Source organism: Musca domestica, unplaced genomic scaffold (genome assembly GCF_030504385.1).
Source record: "Musca domestica strain aabys unplaced genomic scaffold, Musca_domestica.polishedcontigs.V.1.1 4, whole genome shotgun sequence".
Taxonomy (NCBI): Eukaryota; Metazoa; Arthropoda; class Insecta; order Diptera; family Muscidae; genus Musca; species Musca domestica.
This window is the reverse complement of record NW_026712328.1, coordinates 22,023,031-22,044,297: the sequence shown is the minus strand read 5'-3', so window position 1 is coordinate 22,044,297 and position 21,267 is coordinate 22,023,031. Positions and strand designations below refer to the sequence as shown.

General features: G+C 34.6%; 1 protein-coding gene across 1 annotated transcript in view; it reads left to right on the top strand.

Moving 5' to 3' along the window:
• Window positions 1-21,267, top strand: part of LOC101890828 (adenosylhomocysteinase-like 2) — a 32,188-nt gene that overhangs the window by 3,166 nt on the left and 7,755 nt on the right. Inside the window, exon 2 of the mRNA XM_005182017.4 lies at window positions 16,534-16,624. Coding sequence (XP_005182074.1) covers window positions 16,574-16,624 — 51 coding nt within the window. The 5' untranslated portion in view covers window positions 16,534-16,573. The remainder of the gene's footprint in view (window positions 1-16,533; window positions 16,625-21,267) is intronic.

The window sequence follows — 21,267 nt, the reverse complement described above, 5'->3', positions numbered from 1 at the left end:
CATTTCTAGTGATGTTGCAATCTTATCAACATTTCAACAACTATAACCTATCAGCTTGTTTTATTTTCGAAGTTTCAGTGAAGCTTTCTAAAAAAAAATAAAAAAAAATGGAATTTGAATCTATATTCTCTGAAGCTATAACTAACTATTAATTTCTATTGGAAATGGAAAATCTAAGTCTAAATTGCAGATATACCCGCGTTTTTCTTTGTTAAGGCCTTTCCCTCTGTTCATTCTGTAACAAACGTTGGACTGCTGCGATAATAGAAATGGAAATTGTGAATGTCAAATGTATTTCACTTCATACAATCTGATTTCATTTGAAAACAGGTTACATTTTATTTGAATTGACATTTTGTTGGTACTTATTTAATATATGTTGTCTAGAAGTACTGTTTTGCGAGGTTATATTTGTAACCCTTTAAGATGAGAAATGGTCATTTACAATATTTTATTTACCTCATTTTGTATTTATATACAAAAGAACAAAAAAAAATATATAAATAGTTGCAACAATTTGTATACTCTAGTAATTATGTTTATTTTGACGCTTAAATATTTAACGGTTCATATAAATATCAATTTGTTTACAAATTACATTTAAATTTTGCAAAAATATTTTTCTACAAATGCAAGAACACACTTTATCATATACGAGGTGTGGTGCATGAGTGTGTGTGATCTTTCTGATATTGTCTTTCAGAAACGGATTTTTATTTTAATTTCATTTATTCGAATGAACTCTATGCCAACCAACATATGGCTATTGTACGAAAAAATATGATAATTTTTAAGAAGTTTCACAAGTTGTTGGTGTATATTTTTCACTAAAATTTACAATTTGCAATTTTTGAATCAGTCTTATCCTATATAGAGGAGAAATATGGGCGGATTTTTGTATTAATATAATATGAAAAGTACTAATAGCTAAAAATAATGATGTATTGATATGAAAATAACCGAAACAGTAAGTACCCATGACGACGGTAATCATAGAACAACGGTATCATCCAAATACGGATATAGACATACTCTCCAAATTCGACTCCGGCATTGGTGGAAAAAATTGACGACTACTCCATAATAACATTACAACTTAATGAAGAGCGGTGTTGGAAATTTACTATGTGGTCATTACACACGGACGTTGTAAACGTCCGTTGAGACATTGAGATTTAAAATGGAATGTATCGGTTCAGTTATGTATAGCCCTAATATAAGGATACGGCCCAATTTTATGTATTTTGATAGTTTAGACCAAATTTCCAAAAAATCGGTATTTGGGGCTCTACCCGAGTGCACTGTGCACACTGTACAAATAATTTTGAAATCGGTCCACGTTTTGATAAAGTCGTTACATAACCATTTAAGGCAGTTTTGAATTTCCACTCTGTTTTCTAACATAAATGGCAATACTATGGTATTTGAGGTTCATTTTTTAACTAAAATAAATAATCGAAATCGGGTATCTATTAAGTATAAGCCCCGGTGTTTTTAAGAATTTTTAATTTTTTTTTATATCGTTTCATTTTACAATTTGCTATTTTGGCTTGTCAATGGTCCGTGTTACAGAATAAGGACTGACTGGATATTCTATAATTGTTCTAAATTATTGCTGGATATCGCCTCTTATTACAGAAGTCCTATAAAAGAGAGCAAGAAAACAGAGTTGCAATTTTTTTTTAATTTCTTAGCTCGTTCTCTTGTTACACCTTTTACCATATTATGGAGGATATATTAAGTTTCTCATTCTATAACACCCCGAAATAAACATTTCAGATTTAGTGATGACCGCCCGTCCGTCTGTTGAAATCACTTTAGCTTCCGAGCGATACAGATATATATTAGGTACATAGAACTTAGATTTACGTTTTTCTGTAAATTGGCAGTCTGTGTTCCCAGTATGTAGGAAACATTCTTTCATAGAACTGTCCATATAGGTCCAAGTTTTGGTAAGTCCCAATATAACGGTTTCTTTAGATATTCGTCGTATTGATGAATTTAGCCGCACTCTTCACCAGAATTATTTCGATTTTGAAATTTGTAGTTCTAACTAGTTCCTATCATAGAAAATTGCTTTTACGAATGTTGATGTTGTTATCTACATTTTTCAACAGAAGTATTTGCACCTTGTATTTGAAGCTCTCATAGGGATGCTGTCTGTGTATTTTGACAGTAATGAAAATGTTTTACTCTCTGGCAAAAAGTTAGTGAGCAGTTCGTGCAGGAATAGTTATCTGACATATAATCATAACAAGATATTTGTAATTTTTTCATTTTTCTTATGGTTGCTTTTGGTTCAATTCTTTTGTGTTGGTATCGACCTATTATATCAAACTTACAAACCTAGATAAAAGTGCTGTAAAATATTTTACTGATATTATTGCAAATTAATGTCCTATTGTAGCACCACTGTTCTATGACAGTTGAAATCAATTGGATTTAATACCTTCCTACAAAGTTGTCAGCATAGCTGTATTTTTATACCCTCCACCTTGAAAAGGAGAGTTTATTAACTTTGTCATATTCGTCGTAGACCCCATAAAGTATACAATTCTAAGTCGATTTAACGATGTCCATCTGTCTGTTGAAATCACGATACAGCCCACATTATTTGACGCAGAGCTTTAAAATTTGGCAGAACAATTTGTATTGTCTCTAGGATGGTTGGTATTGACAATGAGATATGTCGGTCTACGTTTTTGCATAGCCGTTATATAACAGGTACCTACCAATATTCGGTATTCTGATTATTTTTACCAAATTTTTCGAAGGATTTGTCTAAAAATTGGTATTTGTAGTTCGTAATGGTTTCTTGCTTCTGTGGCCGAACATAGTAATATATAGGTCCACGTGTTGCTACTTGGTATTTTGATGACTTTTGCCACATTTTTGCAAGGATTTGTCTAAAAATTGGTATTTATAGGTCATAATGGGTTCTAGTTCCTGTGGCGAAACATTGTATGTATAGGTTTACGTTTTTGTGTAGCCCCCATATAACGGTACCTGCCCGATATTCGGTATTTTGATGATTTTTTCCACTTCAGAGCTGTCTAAAAATTGGTATTTGTAGTCCGTAATGGGTTCTAGCTTCTGTTTCGGAACATAGTATATATAGGTCCACGTCTTGGTATGGCCCCTTTCAACAGTAATTCCCGATATTCGGTGTTTTTATGATTTCTCCCACATTCTCCCGCGGATTTGTCCAAAAATTGGTATTTGTAGTTCGTAATGCGTTTTAGCTCCTGTGGCGGAACATACTATGTGTAGGTCCACGTTTTCGTATAGCTCCACAAAATGGTCCATAGTGGGTTTTAGTTCCGGTGGCGGGAAATTTAATATTTAGGTCCACGTTTTCCTATAGCGCACATATAACGATACCACGGATATTCGGTATTTTTATAATCCTAGTCACATTTACCTACGAAATTGTTTCAAATTTGATATGTAAAAAGGTTTGGTAGATGACAATCCTTGAAGTATAAAATTGTCTATGGAGGTTCCCGTTTTACAACGGCCTCACACATTATGGTTTTTTTTTTGAAAAGTTTAACATCATTATCCAAAGGTCTTACTGGTATTTACAGTTTAAAGTGGAAAACTTTTGAATTTAGATACTTTTATATAAAAATGTTTTCTTTACCCAATGGTGGAGGATATTAAAAGTTCAGCCCAGCCGAACTTAATGTTTTTTACCTGTTTGTTATATTTTGAGAGTCAACTTTAGAATTGCAAGCAATTTGAGTCACATTTTTAACTTTGTTCACATTTTCAATATTTATTCCCATTGGGTAACATCTGTGTGGACATGAAATTGCACTCCAACTGCGCAGGTTACTTTTTGTCATAAAAATGTTTTGGAACTATTTTCAAAATATTTATCAAGTTCTAGTGAATACCATCAATTATACAGATGTTTTCCCATTGATTTTATTTTGTTGCAATTTGAATAAAACAAAATTTGCATGTTGATCATAACTTGCAAAACAAAAACAATAATAATAAAACAACAACAACTAAACAAATAATTTACTACTGACAATAATCGTACGTTCGGCCATGCAACAAACATAGCGTACAGTACATCTCAATATTGTGGGTAATAAATTTAAATAGCCCGCAAACAGTCACTGCTTGGAATCTATAAAATTCCATGTTATTGGCTCATGTCGTTCGTATATCCAGAGATTTGTCGTCGTAGCCGTCGTCATCGTCGTCAATTCTCATATGCCATCAAATATTCATTTAGAATTAAAAGTGTTGTCAGATCTGCTGCTACAACAATTGATATATGTATTATTTCACTTATCACTTGGCAATTTATTACACAGGCCTACATACATGCATGCATTTGTATTTATCGTGAATGGCAAAACGAGGACAGCCTTTGTTGACTTATATACGAACTAAATGCGTAAAGGTGTTAATTGGTTCAAGTATGTCTATTAATATATGGAAATGTTTGACAGTACAAAACATACAGCGAATTTTGGTTAAATATGGTTGAATGGTTGCTTAAATAAAAGTCAGTTGAAAGATTTCCATCTGTCTTCAGTTAAATCTCTGTAATCTGGTGTATTTTTATATTCATGAATAATTTGCGCATATCACATGGATAATATTTTTATTAGTATAGACAGACAGACAGACATGTTGGAATATACAAACCAAAAGCATTTAATAAAAAAAAATTCCACACACCAAAAAAAAATGTTATTTACGATATGAAACTGCTTCATAAAGTAATAAGTCAAAATGAACAATTGTTTGCATAAACTTTGTGCGGCATAACGTATAAATTCCACCAACTATTTGAATTTACAATATTTGTTCTGATTTTATGATATGGAAGTAGTCAAATCTTCTAAAGAATATAAAATTAACCGAATTTAAACAAATAAATTGCAATTTAAATGATAATTAATTACCATGGTAATCACTATAAATGTGAAACGATTTTGTAGGAACATAAATACTTATGTCTAATTGCTTCATTTAGCACTGAAATGATTGATGGATCTTTTGCACACCGAACCGGGTCTCCATTTGTCTTAATACTATTGATATGACAGTAAGCATATTTATTTTGACGTTATCAGACGTCGTCGGACCAGTGCCACATATAAATTATTATATACCTTAATTATTTGTAATAAATATGAAAAATGCTGTGGGAGGCAAGAATGTACCCAGGGGGTTAGCGGGCCTGTCCAAATGTTTACTTTGCGAAAATTTTTAATACATTCTCTTAATGGGTATGTTGCTTATTTACGGTACACTATGGTCCCAAACTTGATGTTTCGCGCGATAACCCAAGGTAAAAATGTATCGATCGAAATAACGGTCTTAGAATTTAGGTTTATTGTAAAAAATAGTTTTAGAAAATTTGCAGTGAATCTAGCTATGTACGTCTGTCTGACTTGTACGCTTGATAATTCTCAAAAAAGGTATTCGACTTAATTCGACATCGTAATATTTATATAAGACTTCGGTCAGGCCCATTTCCTTCTTGTAACTCCCCCACAAAGTGTCAACAATTTCAATAAAAATAAGTCTCGTAAAATGTCAAATTAGGTTAGATTAGCACGACAGGTGAGAAAAGATATAATGTAGTACTTCCCCCAACCAATATTTTAAATAATAGCTCCGAGTTTCTTTAAATTTTGAGCATCCCAATATCTCTCTATGTTAAACCTAGAATTAAAAGGTAATATATAAGCCAACTCTTTTTTGTTGCGACGCACGAACTAGGACCCATTATGACCTACAAATACCAATTTTCAAACAAATCCGTGAAAAAATTTGGTAAAATCATCATCAAAATACCGAATATCGGGAGGTACCGTTATATGGGGCTATACCAAAACGTGGACCTATACATGCAAAGTTTCCCCACCGGAGCTAGAATTCATTATGACCATATCTGTGAAAAAGTGTGGCAAAAATCATCAAAATACCGAATATCGGGATGCACCGTTATATGGGGACTATACAACAACGTGGACCGATATATCTCATTTTCAATACCAACCATCCTAGACACAATACAGATTATTCTGCTAAATAAACTCTACGTCAAATAATGTGGGCTGTATCGTGATTTCAACAGACACACAGACGGACAGAAAGACAGACTTCGTTAAATCGTCTTAGAATTTTATGCTGATTTTGAATATATATACATTATGGAGTCTACGACGAATATTTAGGTTTGTTACAAATGGAATGACAAAGTTAATATACCCTGCTTTCCAAGGTGGAGGGTATAAAAATGCAACAAAGTCAAACGCCATCATTTTAACATATTTTTTAAAATTTTATCAAATGGAAGCAAAAAATGTTGGAAATAGCATCAAATTTTAAAATAAGTTTAGATTTGTTCGAATTGGTCACTTTTGGCACGAATTATTCAGACGACCAATGAAACCGTCGCACGCTGCCCGAATTTTGCTCTGCGGTATTTTGGCCCATTCCCAGTGAATCGCTTGCTTGATTGTGATCGAGAATTTGGTATTTTTTAGTGCCAACCTTGCTTTCCAAAATACTACAGACACATTGTGCGCTGGAAATGAAGCGTGGAACCTCATTTTGTAACCATGCTTCTGTGGCGCGTTCTGAGTCCCGTTGGAATGTCCAAGGCCAGCGGGCCAAATGTTTGCGTGCCCGAGGCTTTAATACAGCCTCCAGAATATTTTCGCGATAATATTCGGCATTTATTCTGATTCCACGGTCGATTAATACGAGCGGAGAGCGACCATCTGCTGTTATTCGGCCCACACCATCACCATGGCCAGCGCTTGAGTTCTGGTGGCTAACCGAAGGTGCACATTTTCAGCTGACCTCTTTGGCAAGTAAACACGATAATTTTGTTTGATTACAAACTGCTGGACAACGAATGTTTTCTCATCGGAGAAAACCAAATTCGGCAGTTTTCGACACATCCGGCTGAGCGAAGCAACTCTTTAGCTCTTTTGAGACCATTTTCTTTCTGTTGCGGTGTAAATTCTTGCACTTTTTGGAATTTCAATGACTTTACCCCGAGCTAATTTTTCAATATTTGCCAAATGGAAAATTGCGATGTGTTCAGCTCACGAGCCATTTTTCGGCCACTGCGACGCGGGTTTTGATCAAGTCGCTTCTTTACTTTTCGAACCATTTCTGCTGATGTTGCTGTTTTCTTCCGTCCACTTCCTTGACGGGCTACGCTGCCAGTATCACGGTAACGAGCGATGGTACGAGACACAAAAGATTTATTCGGTCGAAGATATATGTCTAAGTTTGGGAGCTATATCGAAAACAGTTTATTGGGATCTTTTGGGAATACCACAATTTAGACCTATTTGAACAGTATTTTCAAGCATTCTAAAAACACAAACTGCTGATTTACAGCAAATTCAGTAGAAAAATATAAAGAAAGATCTTAAAAATACCTAAAATCGAGTGTTATCGTTTTATGGGGGATACAACAAACCATAGATCTATCAATATAAAAAATTCTACCTAAACACTTTTGGGTGAAATTTTGACAGCCTTCGTACGCTTGATAATTCTCAAAAAAGGTATTCGACTTAATTCGACATCGTAATATTTATATAAGACTTCGGTCAGGCCCATTTCCTTCTTGTAACTCCCCCACAAAGTGTCAACAATTTCAATAAAAATAAGTCTCGTAAAATGTCAAATTAGGTTAGATTAGCACGACAGGTGAGAAAAGATATAATGTAGTACTTCCCCCAACCAATATTTTAAATAATAGCTCCGAGTTTCTTTAAATTTTGAGCATCCCAATATCTCTCTATGTTAAACCTAGAATTAAAAGGTAATATATAAGCCAACTCTTTTTTGTTGCGACGCACGAACTAGGACCCATTATGACCTACAAATACCAATTTTCAAACAAATCCGTGAAAAAATTTGGTAAAATCATCATCAAAATACCGAATATCGGGAGGTACCGTTATATGGGGCTATACCAAAACGTGGACCTATACATGCAAAGTTTCCCCACCGGAGCTAGAATTCATTATGACCATATCTGTGAAAAAGTGTGGCAAAAATCATCAAAATACCGAATATCGGGATGCACCGTTATATGGGGACTATACAACAACGTGGACCGATATATCTCATTTTCAATACCAACCATCCTAGACACAATACAGATTATTCTGCTAAATAAACTCTACGTCAAATAATGTGGGCTGTATCGTGATTTCAACAGACACACAGACGGACAGAAAGACAGACTTCGTTAAATCGTCTTAGAATTTTATGCTGATTTTGAATATATACATTATGGAGTCTACGACGAATATTTAGGTTTGTTACAAATGGAATGACAAAGTTAATATACCCTGCTTTCCAAGGTGGAGGGTATAAAAATGCAACAAAGTCAAACGCCATCATTTTAACATATTTTTTAAAATTTTATCAAATGGAAGCAAAAAATGTTGGAAATAGCATCAAATTTTAAAATAAGTTTAGATTTGTTCGAATTGGTCACTTTTGGCACGAATTATTCAGACGACCAATGAAACCGTCGCACGCTGCCCGAATTTTGCTCTGCGGTATTTTGGCCCATTCCCAGTGAATCGCTTGCTTGATTGTGATCGAGAATTTGGTATTTTTTAGTGCCAACCTTGCTTTCCAAAATACTACAGACACATTGTGCGCTGGAAATGAAGCGTGGAACCTCATTTTGTAACCATGCTTCTGTGGCGCGTTCTGAGTCCCGTTGGAATGTCCAAGGCCAGCGGGCCAAATGTTTGCGTGCCCGAGGCTTTAATACAGCCTCCAGAATATTTTCGCGATAATATTCGGCATTTATTCTGATTCCACGGTCGATTAATACGAGCGGAGAGCGACCATCTGCTGTTATTCGGCCCACACCATCACCATGGCCAGCGCTTGAGTTCTGGTGGCTAACCGAAGGTGCACATTTTCAGCTGACCTCTTTGGCAAGTAAACACGATAATTTTGTTTGATTACAAACTGCTGGACAACGAATGTTTTCTCATCGGAGAAAACCAAATTCGGCAGTTTTCGACACATCCGGCTGAGCGAAGCAACTCTTTAGCTCTTTTGAGACCATTTTCTTTCTGTTGCGGTGTAAATTCTTGCACTTTTTGGAATTTCAATGACTTTACCCCGAGCTAATTTTTCAATATTTGCCAAATGGAAAATTGCGATGTGTTCAGCTCACGAGCCATTTTTCGGCCACTGCGACGCGGGTTTTGATCAAGTCGCTTCTTTACTTTTCGAACCATTTCTGCTGATGTTGCTGTTTTCTTCCGTCCACTTCCTTGACGGGCTACGCTGCCAGTATCACGGTAACGAGCGATGGTACGAGACACAAAAGATTTATTCGGTCGAAGATATATGTCTAAGTTTGGGAGCTATATCGAAAACAGTTTATTGGGATCTTTTGGGAATACCACAATTTAGACCTATTTGAACAGTATTTTCAAGCATTCTAAAAACACAAACTGCTGATTTACAGCAAATTCAGTAGAAAAATATAAAGAAAGATCTTAAAAATACCTAAAATCGAGTGTTATCGTTTTATGGGGGATACAACAAACCATAGATCTATCAATATAAAAAATTCTACCTAAACACTTTTGGGTGAAATTTTGACAGCCTTCGTCATTCCGATCGGAAACTATAGCGATTTTCGCAGATGGACGGACAGAAGTTCAAACGGAGAAGATCAATAATGTTTATAATATGTGGGTCTTAATTGTTTATTTCGAGGAATTACAAATGGAATGACAAACTTAATATACCCTCCATTGTATGATGAAGCGTATAAAAATGTTTTTAGGTCGGCCGGTCGAAACTTGTTAAAAGCCCCACTATTCGGAATGTTACACTTACTACGATATGTCTGTTATTATGGATTTGGAATACCCAATTCAAAAAGAAAGTCCTAAAGTCGGGCGGGGCCGATTTTATGATACCCTACACCACTTTGCTAATTTAGTTGAGTTCCACTTAATAATTAAAAGTTTTAAGGGAGAATTCAATCATACACGCTATGATTATAATTATAATTTAAAATTCAAAGGACTAAATATGCCAAAGCATTTGTATCTTTTAAATTCGGACTTGTTTTGCCATTTGGTGCAAAATTAATTTGAAATCTGATAAAGATATATATGGGAACTATATCCAAATCTGAACCGATCTCGATAAAATTTGGCAAAGATATTTTTGAGCTGTATTTGGTATATTTCCCTGAATATCGTTGTTACGGAGTGCATATTACGGCTGTAGGTAACAAATACAACAAATCGGATGAACAATATATATGGGAGCTATAGCTATATCTGAACCGTTTTTCACCAAATTTGACATACTAGCTTCTAGACTCAATTCGGTCGTAAGTGCCAAATTTCATCCCATTTGGGCAAATATTAGACGTTTGGTGCACAATAAAAGATAAATCGGACGAAGTTATATATGTGAGCTATATCCAAATCTGAACCGATCTCGATAAAATTTAGCAAAGGTATTTCTGAGCTGCATTTGATATATTTCCCCAAATATTGTTGTTACAGAGTGCATATTACGGCTGCGGAGGACAAAAATAACAAATCGGATGAACAATATATATGGGAACTATAGCTATATCTGATCCGATTTCGATCAAATTTGGCATTCTTATTTTCAGGCCTAATTTGTATGTGCAAAATTTCATACTATTCGGGCTGATATTACACGTTTGGTGCACAATAAAAGGCAAATCGGACGAAGATATATATGGGAGCTATATCTAAATTTTGACCGATTATCTCCAATTTCAATAGAGTTCGTCTTTGGGCCAAACAAATGTTGTTTGCAAAGTTTCATCTCAATCGGATAATAAATGCGACCTGCATTTTGTTCACAAGAATACATGGACAGACGGACGGACTGACATGCATAAATCAACTCAGAAAGTGATTCTATGCAGATCATCAAAAGGAACTATGGGTCTATCTCGTTTCCTTTTGCCTGTTACAAACAAATGCACAAAGACATAATACCCTTACCACCTTGTGGTGTAGGGTATAAAAAGTAAAAGAATGCTGCTAAAATCATATCAATATCTATTTCGAACTCTCTGGGACCGATTGCGAACTCTTGATACAAATTTTGTAGAAATACCATTGATATAGGGAAGTATCGGTTATATAGAGGTCTTTGTCTTTGCTTAAATGATGATTTTTGCCCCCTGGAAAAGCACCGTTTCCTTTGTTCCGTTCCGTTTTTTAACTAATTAGCAAATAAGTTAATTTATAATCGTTTAGTCATTTAATATTTTAGTATCACTTGATTGAATCATTTATTCGCATGTTTTGTGTTACTTTGTCGTTTATTTTTAGAAATATAATTTTTTAATACTTTTCTACACCTTAAAATAATTATCTAATTATATCATAATATTACGCTAAAACTCAAAGTCACCATTTGTCCATTGTTTACATATTGGTGTTAGCATCCCGACACATTAATATAATAAAACGTTTATAAATAAGCATGCAAATATGTCTGGACGTAATATATTTGTGTCGTAATAATCACACAGTTGTGTGACGTTTCAACGCAGGAGTGATACGAAAAACACGACTGATGCATTTTTGCTCATTAAATGGAAATACGTAATTATTCTCGCAACTTGACAGAACTACAATGACTGACCCGTTGGTTACTATATGGACAAGTGTTGCAATCAAGAGCACGTCAATCTGCCTGAATCATTTGTAATCCAGTGCCAGTCAAGTTGTAAGACAGGTCTTTGAACTGCATTATTTTGCGTTTCACACTATTGTGAACGAGTGAATTTCTTTGTTTTTATGATTTTTATATTTACATACGTGTCGCTGCATTTGGATACCGGTTAATTAAAAAAAAATCCGGTTGGGTTTATTATCAAAAGGTTGGCACACTAAGTAAAAACTTTGTTGAATTTCCGGGACTTGTAGTTTAAAGCAAGGGCTCGAAGTCAGCCATCGACACCTATTTATTTGTCTTTTGGTATTTTTTTTACATATCTTTGTCTGTCTGCTTATAACCAATTATGACGATTCATAAGTAGCTTGAGATCATGACAGGGCATACTAATGTCAAATAATAAGGGAAAACGACGAATGTTATAAACATTTTAGAAATCGCAACGACAGTCAATGGGTTTTAGGGCAGGGAAATCGAATTATCCATACATACGCATTATGCTTAGTTCTCCCTAACACTTTTATGCCCTCCACCAAAATACATAGTATGCATTGTATGGAGGGTATATTAAGTTTGTCATTCCGTTTGTAACTCATCGAAATAATAATTTTAGACCCAATAAAGTACATATATTCTTATCAGCTTAGAATCCTAAGACTATTTAGCCCTGTTCGTCCGTTCGTCTGTCCGCCTGTTGTAATCACGCTACAGTCGAAACAAATTATGATTTTAAGAAACATTTTGCACAGATCTGACTTTGACTTTGATGATTTTAGCCACATTTTTCAATGAAATGGTCTGAAATTCTACACAAGGAATTTTTTACTTAAGTAATTTACCCTCTGGAAGAGAATTGTCTATGCAGGAACACGATATCGTATAGCCCCTATATAACGGTACCTCCCGATATTCGGTATTTTGACGATTTAAGCCACATTTTTTATATAATTCTGCGAAATTCTATACAAGTAGTTATTTGTGAGTACTTTACCCTCTGAAAGAGAGTTGTCTATATAGGACCACGATTTCAGCAACATGTTTTGAATGGAATTGTCTTAAAATCCACACAAGGGGTCCCTTCTGAGTACATTACCCCCAGAAGAGAATTGTCTAAATAAGTCCAAGTTTTAGTATAGCGCCCATATAACGCTACCCCCATGATTTTTGCGACATTATTGATCGGAATTGTTTCAAATTTCGTATATATAGTTCGAACCCGTTGCTACAGCCTATGACATAAATTACTAAGTCATCGTATAGCCCCTCATATAACGGTTTTCATTTGAGCGGTATTTTCCGACTTTTTTTTTGATGATCTTTATAGAATTACTTTCTGAGTCGATTTATGCATGTCCGTCCCTTTATCTGTCTGTCTATGTCTTTTTGTAATCAAAGTGCAGGTCGCATTCATTGTCGGACTGAGATAAAATTTTCCACAACTCATTTGTTTGGCCCAGAACGAATTCTATTAAACTTAGTGATAATCGGATCAGATTTGGATATAGCTCCATATATAGTGTCGTCTGATTTCATAATTACTGTGCACCAAATGCGTAATATCAGTCCGAATTAAATGAAATTAGCACACTCGGCCAGGGATCAGTCCAAAAGTATGTCTGGCAATTTTTGTGATTATCGGTTTACATGTAGCTTCCATATATATTTTCGTCCAATTTAATTGTGCGCAATATGTATAGTATTTCTCCAAATAGGATAGATTTCGGCACATCCGATCGAATTTAGCTCAGAAGTAAGCACTTCGAATTCTCCATATATATGTTTCACCTGATTTGGGGTTAACGTCCCTCACATTTGTAACATGCTCTTCACTACAATGCACAGTGGTCGAGGTCGTATGGAAACAGCGGTCAAAAATACTTTCAGTGCAGATATCAATATGATTCTTTGGTTATGGTACATTGATGGGATAAAAATTAAAAATGTGACAAAATGGATATGGTCGATGCATGTTTTGGCATGGTCCCCTTATAACGTACCTCCCGAATAAGGGTTATTTGCCTAATATTTGTCACTAGATTGTTCTGTTATTTGACATTTTACGTTCTAAAGAGCTAAAAAATAGTCTTTTTGAAAATTATTTGGAACGGTCCGTCTTCAGGTAGAGTCCCTCTGTAAAGGTACCTTCAAGAATAGAAGTATTTTTTAAACAAATCCCGGGTTGCCCATATTAAACGGACCTTTGGGACCATTCCAATCGACGAGGCTTGTCCGCAGGCAAGGTTCTTTGCGTCAATTGAATTTTGTACGGGAACAAATGCAAATCAATGCGAATAATCCGTTGTAAAGTGGACCGAGCCATGCCCAACTGCTGTGAAAGGCGTTCTTTGGGACCTCTCAACACTGGCTCGTACGGCAGCGATATTCTCGGCCGATCGCCTTGGTCGACTTTTATATTGCCTCTTCGGATTAGAAAGAGCCTTACCAGTCGAAAATTTTTCGTATAAACGCTTAATGGTGTTCTTAGAAGGCGCACTTCTCACATTTTTTAATGTTTTAAAAGCACGTTGAGTTTTCACAATTGACTTCTTGTAAATTCCAACTATTTCAGAGCGCTCGCGTGTCGTGTATTGGTTCATGGTAAAAATCTGCTTGGACTGACGCTTCAAACGCGGTATGTCATTAAGCGATGTGACATCTCTGTCAAAAATTATGGCGTTGCCAGATGGGTCCGTCGAATATGGGCAACCCTGTATTAAAATTTTATTAGCTGTGGGTGAAAGATAGTGCCATGGATATCTATTTGTTAACTCTTTAGCCGTTTTCAGTGCAAAGGCCTTAAATTTTTGGACATTAATATTATACCCAGAAGACAATGCAGGCAACATTATTGAACACCCCTCAATTCTATCCTTATCAATCCCAAACAACAAAAACATATTCTATGTCACTAGCACCATAGAACTGACAAAATTGGAGCGAAGTCACTTCAGTATATTGGGCATAACATACAAATCTGACAAAATCTGAAAGTTAAATTAGCACTTCTTAAATCTTAGGACCATTACTAATGGCGTGAAAAAAATCACATTGGAGGATTCAGGGGGGAAAACAATTAAAACTTTAACTGAAATCCAATTTTATTTTCAAAATTAATCTCAAAGGCAACTCAGAACACTCACATCGTCTATATTATACACAACTACTAAACACACAAATTACTGCACTAAAATAAGTCAATACCTTGCTTTTCAATAATTATACTAAGATTTGTCATTTTAAAATGTATTTAATATTGTAATACAGATCTATTTTTACTCCACTTTTTCACTGATCCCACTGAAAAAAGCACCTAACTACATTCTCTCTTTTTTGATGCTATTTTCGAAGTGTCCCGTTGCAATGAAGCCAAGATTATTATGTTTTCTAAAAAGTTTAACCTCTTAAGAGTTCATATGTACACATTTGATAATAAATATCTGATTTTCATTTTTTGAATTTTGGCCAATGGCAGCGACCACTGTGCAATGGTATTTTGAACCAGATATCAGATACACCCCACAAATAACTAGCCAAATTTGATCAAGATCGGTTCAGATTTGGATATATATTCAGATTCATATATATTTTTATCCAATTTAATACTTATTGTGCATCAAATGGTAAATATCAGCCTTAATGGAGTGGATTTTGGCACATACGGCACATTAGATTTTGGAATTTTGCCTAGAAGTAATTTCTTCAAATTTGGTGAAAATCGGTTAAGATATAGCTATAGGTCACATATGTGCATATATTTTATACGATTTGGCGTTAAAGTACCTTACTGCTGTAAAGCTATAATACGCATTTCAAAAAGGTTCACTGTTGATATCATCTAGTTCACATAAATTCCGAATTAAACGCTTTTTTGTTACGGGTAGCTATACTTAATATGCATAGTGATGTAGGTTATCATATCGGCCACGCCCAACTTTTGACCTTTCTTTACTCGTTTAAATTATAAAAATACAAAACTTTTCTATTCCCCCCAACTTTTTAAAAACACAACTGCTAGATATTTTGCCTGGTAGGATATCAGTTTGTAGCCAGCACTCAGGGGGAAATTCTCTACAATAAATTATATTATCTGCTAGTAACTCAATGGAAAATTTCTTAAATAAAAGTAAAACTACATTTATTAAATATACAATGCTTGGCGCCGCGTAGCAAATGTTTCTATAAAGTTATATTATTTGAACAACCAGAAAATATATATCATGTGCTTGTATCTAAATGGCTTGTAAATACAAAAAATATTTTTAGAAAAAATAAGGCATGACAATACAGTCATCTAAAAATAGAAAACTTGTTAAATGTTAAACCAAGTTCACCCCACCAACACTTTAGATAAGATTAACTTTATTTTACTGAAATTCTAAAAAAGTTAATTTTCTCCTTAAATAATATATTTTTGCGAAGCTACTGTCAACCATAATTAGGGTCTTATTTAATATACAATGGTATTATCTCATGTTCGGTATAAGTTGCGACACTGTGCGACAATGTCTTAGATAATTATTTAACACATTTATTATTGGCAATTGTTCTATAAAGTAAATATGGCCGACAAAACAGCTGGAGTAATAAATTTCCAAATAAAAATATTTAACTTTGTCATTAAGTATAATTTAATTATATAATAATGGAATTAGCGGATTTGACACCTTGAAATTGAGAACATAAATAAATATCTATGTGTATGTATGTTAACGCACATAATTAACACATATTTTTCGCAATTATCACCATTTTTTCTGCTTTCGTTTTAAATGTACGACATTTGTTAAATCAGTTCTTTTCTCTCTTCGACTCTTGTAGGACATACAAAACTGGTGGTGATAACTGAAAGACAACAAACATGAACAGAAATATCGAGACCCCCATTTGTGACTTGGGTTTTTCTGACAAGGTAAATATGAAACGACATTTTTCAACATCCATTCAATTTAAAAACATTTTAAAATAATTATTTAAAAAAAACTTAACAGCATTCATTAAGTGCTTCTGTTTATCAAGTTGATGAGGTAAATAAAATTTCGTCAAAGACCACCTTAACTAACAAGTGTTGTATGTAATTTCAAGAAAAAAAAAACGACTCCTTAAGTGTTGGTAGCTACCACTCGAGTGTTAGGAAAGTATTTGTTGTGAGCTTTGTGAGAAAATAATTTTTTAAATAGACAATCTAAAAATATATATTAATTGTGTCACTTGAATTTCATAAACGAAATATTCGTAGGTGTATTAAAAGGTATACCGAAATGAGCCACTAAAGCTTTGAATAAATTTTGATTAAATAATTTAACAGGAACAATTAATACTCTGACACTCAATTTGGAACTATCAAATTTTGAATTTGAAGTTCTACTTGCAAACAGTTATGTATATATACCCTACAACACTATGAGTTGGGGGTATTATAAGTTTGATTGGGCCAAAAATTATGTAACACCTCGCAATATTGGTTTCCCACATAGGAAAGTATATATAGATCTTTCTATCTCGCTGAGCTGAGTCGATCTTGCTATCCGATCCGTCCGTCCGTCTGTCCATGTTAATTTGTAATCACTATACAGGTCGCAATTATGGCCCGATCTTCAAGAAATTTAGAATGGAGGTGAGGCTAAACCCAGAATAGAAGCCTATTGCTTCTGGAGATGATGGCATAATATTTAGGGGTTGAAATGGACCAAGAAGTTAGCACGGGGCTAGAGCTTAGGGCTGGGCAGAAGCCTTCAAATTTTGATGGCCATTGGGAAATATTTAGTGGATGAAATAGACCATAACATCTGTGTTAAATTAAAGTCACATTTTCCATCAAACCGCGAATATTTTTAATCCAGCTAAATCACAAACAGACGAAAAGATCAATTTTGACGTAGATGTCGATAGTAAAAATAGATATAGAGTGATATATCTCAAGAATGAATGCTTATATCTCAAGAAAGGCTGGACCGATTTTGTCAATTCAGAATGCCCTGTAGTAGATTTTTCAGATTCTGGAAAGACCAAAAATGGATCGTACGAGTATACGGATATCTCATCGATAGCATTCGATAGTACGTCAATAGTTCTTCGATGGCATGTGGATTGCTCATGGACACCAAACAAAAAACGACCAATGAAACCTTCACACGCAGCCCGAATGTTGCTCTGCGGTATTTTGGTCCATTCCCGGCGAAGCGCTTGCTTGAGGTGATCGACACTTTGATATTTGTTTATTGCCAAACTCGCTTTCCAAAATACTATAGACACAATAGTCCAACGGATTGGCATCCGGAGATTTTAGTGGTCATTGTGCGCTGGAAATGAGCGAGGAACCTCATTTTGTAACCATTCTTGAGTGCGATGGTGATGAGTCCTGTTGGAATGTCCACGGTCTGCGGTCAAAATGAGGCTTTAATACACTCTCCAGAATATTTTCGCGTTAATATTCGGCATTTGTTCTGATGCCACGGTCGGACTGATTGAACCAGCATTAGTTATGTTCGAAATACATTCATGTATTTCGACGTGCAAAACCTATTAAACTCCTGAGGATAGACTTTCCATGACGAAATTGCGATCAGCGGCTTATCGATGTAAAATAAGTTATTAATGAAAAGATATTATACAATCAGTTCAAAAGCTGTTTATATGGAGAATAAACTAGGAACATTTGCTGTTCTTATTAGATCTTACAAAGCTTAAAAACTAATGGGGCAGTTGTAAGAACATAATATCACTATGTTTAAAACAAATACATGTTGCTTCAACATCTCGAAGCTGTCAATATGTCTTACATAATCAGAAAATATGTATATCTATTTGGATTATGTCAAAGTATTCTAATCTTCAAACTAAATCCTAGTTCTCATGATGGCCAATGACGTAAAGATTACCATCGAAAAGAGTTTGACGATACAAGTGCTCTCTAAATTTGACATGGTGAATTTCCACATGTGTCATGATAAATTGGGTATCAGACTGTAAATAGGGTATTTAGTTTTGAGATTAACAAGAATTAGCTTCTTTTTTGCCAGCTATTATCAATGTACTTTCAAGTATTTGTGCTATAAATAATAATCAAGTCTTTTTAATAACAATTAACACCTTTTAGTGAACTGATTTAATTGCTGAAAGATAAGATTCGTTCTATTTTTGTTTTTATTTTTTTGAATCTCCTCCTCATTGTTTCTAAAACAGCCATGCATCGTTAAATTATCAATTTTTCTTTGAATTTTAATTTCAAATAATTTTGTATTTGAAAGTTTGTATTTCACTGTCGTGTTGTTATTTAATCAACTTTAATATTAAACAAACAAACAAAAAATACATGCACGTGATAATAAAAAATGCAAATGACTGTTCATGTGATCTCCTAATATGGATGTTGAATATTTATTTTATTTACCCTGTCAAATTTGACATAGAATTTATTCAATCGGACCTGTTTTTGTTTCTGTTTTGTGTTTTTTTTTTGTTTGTTTGATGTGACCATATTTAGAAATAAAAATACGTTGCCATTCGTTAAGAGCCAATAATTGGCATTTCATCCATATAAGCCTTTAACAATAGAATTAATAACTTGAAAGTATTAATGGCCATTGCATAAAAGGAGAGAGGATTTCTGCCTAAGTAGTTGTAGAGGGTGTTATAATAGTGAAAGTTTTGACAATTTACCATTCTCGATGAATTGAGCAATAAAGTGCTTGGAAACTTAGACACGGTTCTTTTAATGATTATCCAAAAATGGATATTTTTAATATCAATATCTATCCATTTCTTTAAGATTTCCTAAGCTAAATTAACATTTGCTCTTGTTTCAAAATATGTCCATCTCATCTCAAAGCATCTCGCCTCCAGCATTTAAATGAGAATAAATCTTTTGTGTCTCGTGCCGTCGCCCATAACAGCCGATGGTCGCTCTCCGCTCGTATTAATCGGGCGTGGCATCAGAATAAATGTCGAATATTATCGCGAAAATATTCTGGAGGGTGTATTAAACCCTTGGGCACGCAAACATTTTAGCCGCAGACCTTGGACATTCCAACAGGACTCAGCACCATCGCATTCAAGAATGGTTACAAAATGAGGTTCCTCGCTCATTTCTAGCGCACAATGGCCACCAATATCTCCAGATACAAATTCGTTGTACTATTGTGTCTGGAGTATTTTGGAAAGCAAGGTTGGCACTAAAAAATACCAAAGTGTTGATTACCTCAAGCAAGCGCTTCGCCTGGAGTGAACCAAAATACCGCAGAGCAACATTGGACATAATTCGAGCCAAAGGTGACCAATTCGAACAAATCGGAACTTATTCTAAAATCGGATGCTTTGAAATGTTTTGCTTTTATTCAATTACATTTAAAAAAATGTAAAAATATGGGTGTTTGACTTTGTTGCAGTTTTTTATCTCACCCTGTATGTAGGCTTTATGAAGACGTGGACCTGCATATACAACTTTCTGGCGTAGGTTCTAGTACTTATTATGAGCTTCAAATCTTAAATACGAAATTTGAAACAATTCCGGTCAAAATGTGGCTAAAATTGTCAAAATACCGGCTTTACGATATCGATAATACTCTTCAGGGCTTAAGTACTTAGAAGGAACTCCTTGTGTGCATTTTCAGGCAATTCAATTGAAAAATTGGCTACAATCATCAAAATACTTAAAATCGGGTGGTATTGAATATCGTGGGGGGGGGGGGGTGTACAGTTATATGGGGGCCATGCGATATCGTTGGCCGATATAGTTCATGACCTGCCTGCACACAAAATGCAGATCTGTGCAAAATGTTAGCTTTCTATCTTTATTCGTTTTGACTCTATCGTGATTACAACAGACGAAGGGACGGACGGACGGACGGGGTTAAATAGCCATAGAATTTAACGCTGATCAAGAATATATACACTTTGTTAGGTCTAAAATTATTATTTCGATAAGTTACAAACGTAATGACAAAATTAATATACCCCCATACTATATATGGTGTAGGGTATAAACATTTTACTTCTTTAAGTACTAAAATGTATATGTTACAAGGGCTTTACTCATTCAAAATTTCGACACATTGACGTCCGTACTATCCTATCTTCATACCAGACCTAAAGTTGGTAGAAATATTCGGATATCCGAATCATGAAGACAATCAAATTCTTGGTGGAACGATATTTCCCATGTCCGAATTCAAAGTAATATTCCAAAGTTCCAAATTTGGTACCAGTCAGGCAGACGGACGGACACCGTATTCATATAACTAAAACATTTTTTAGAACATCGGCCCACATAACGGTAGCTTCCCAAATATGAGGATTCAAACAACTTTTTTCAAGAAATGGACTAATACCCAGCATTTTAACAGGATTTTCTTTTAGAATCAAACTTCAAACTTATATTAAAAATTTACCCAATTTTACTTAGGAGCGACAATATAAAATAGAAAATAATCAATTATTTACTAACAACATTCGTCATATCCATTTTCGTCAGTTTCAATTTTTGAAAACAAAATATCAATTACGTACATACAGACACAAACATTTTTCCATTATACAGATATCAACTATCAATGT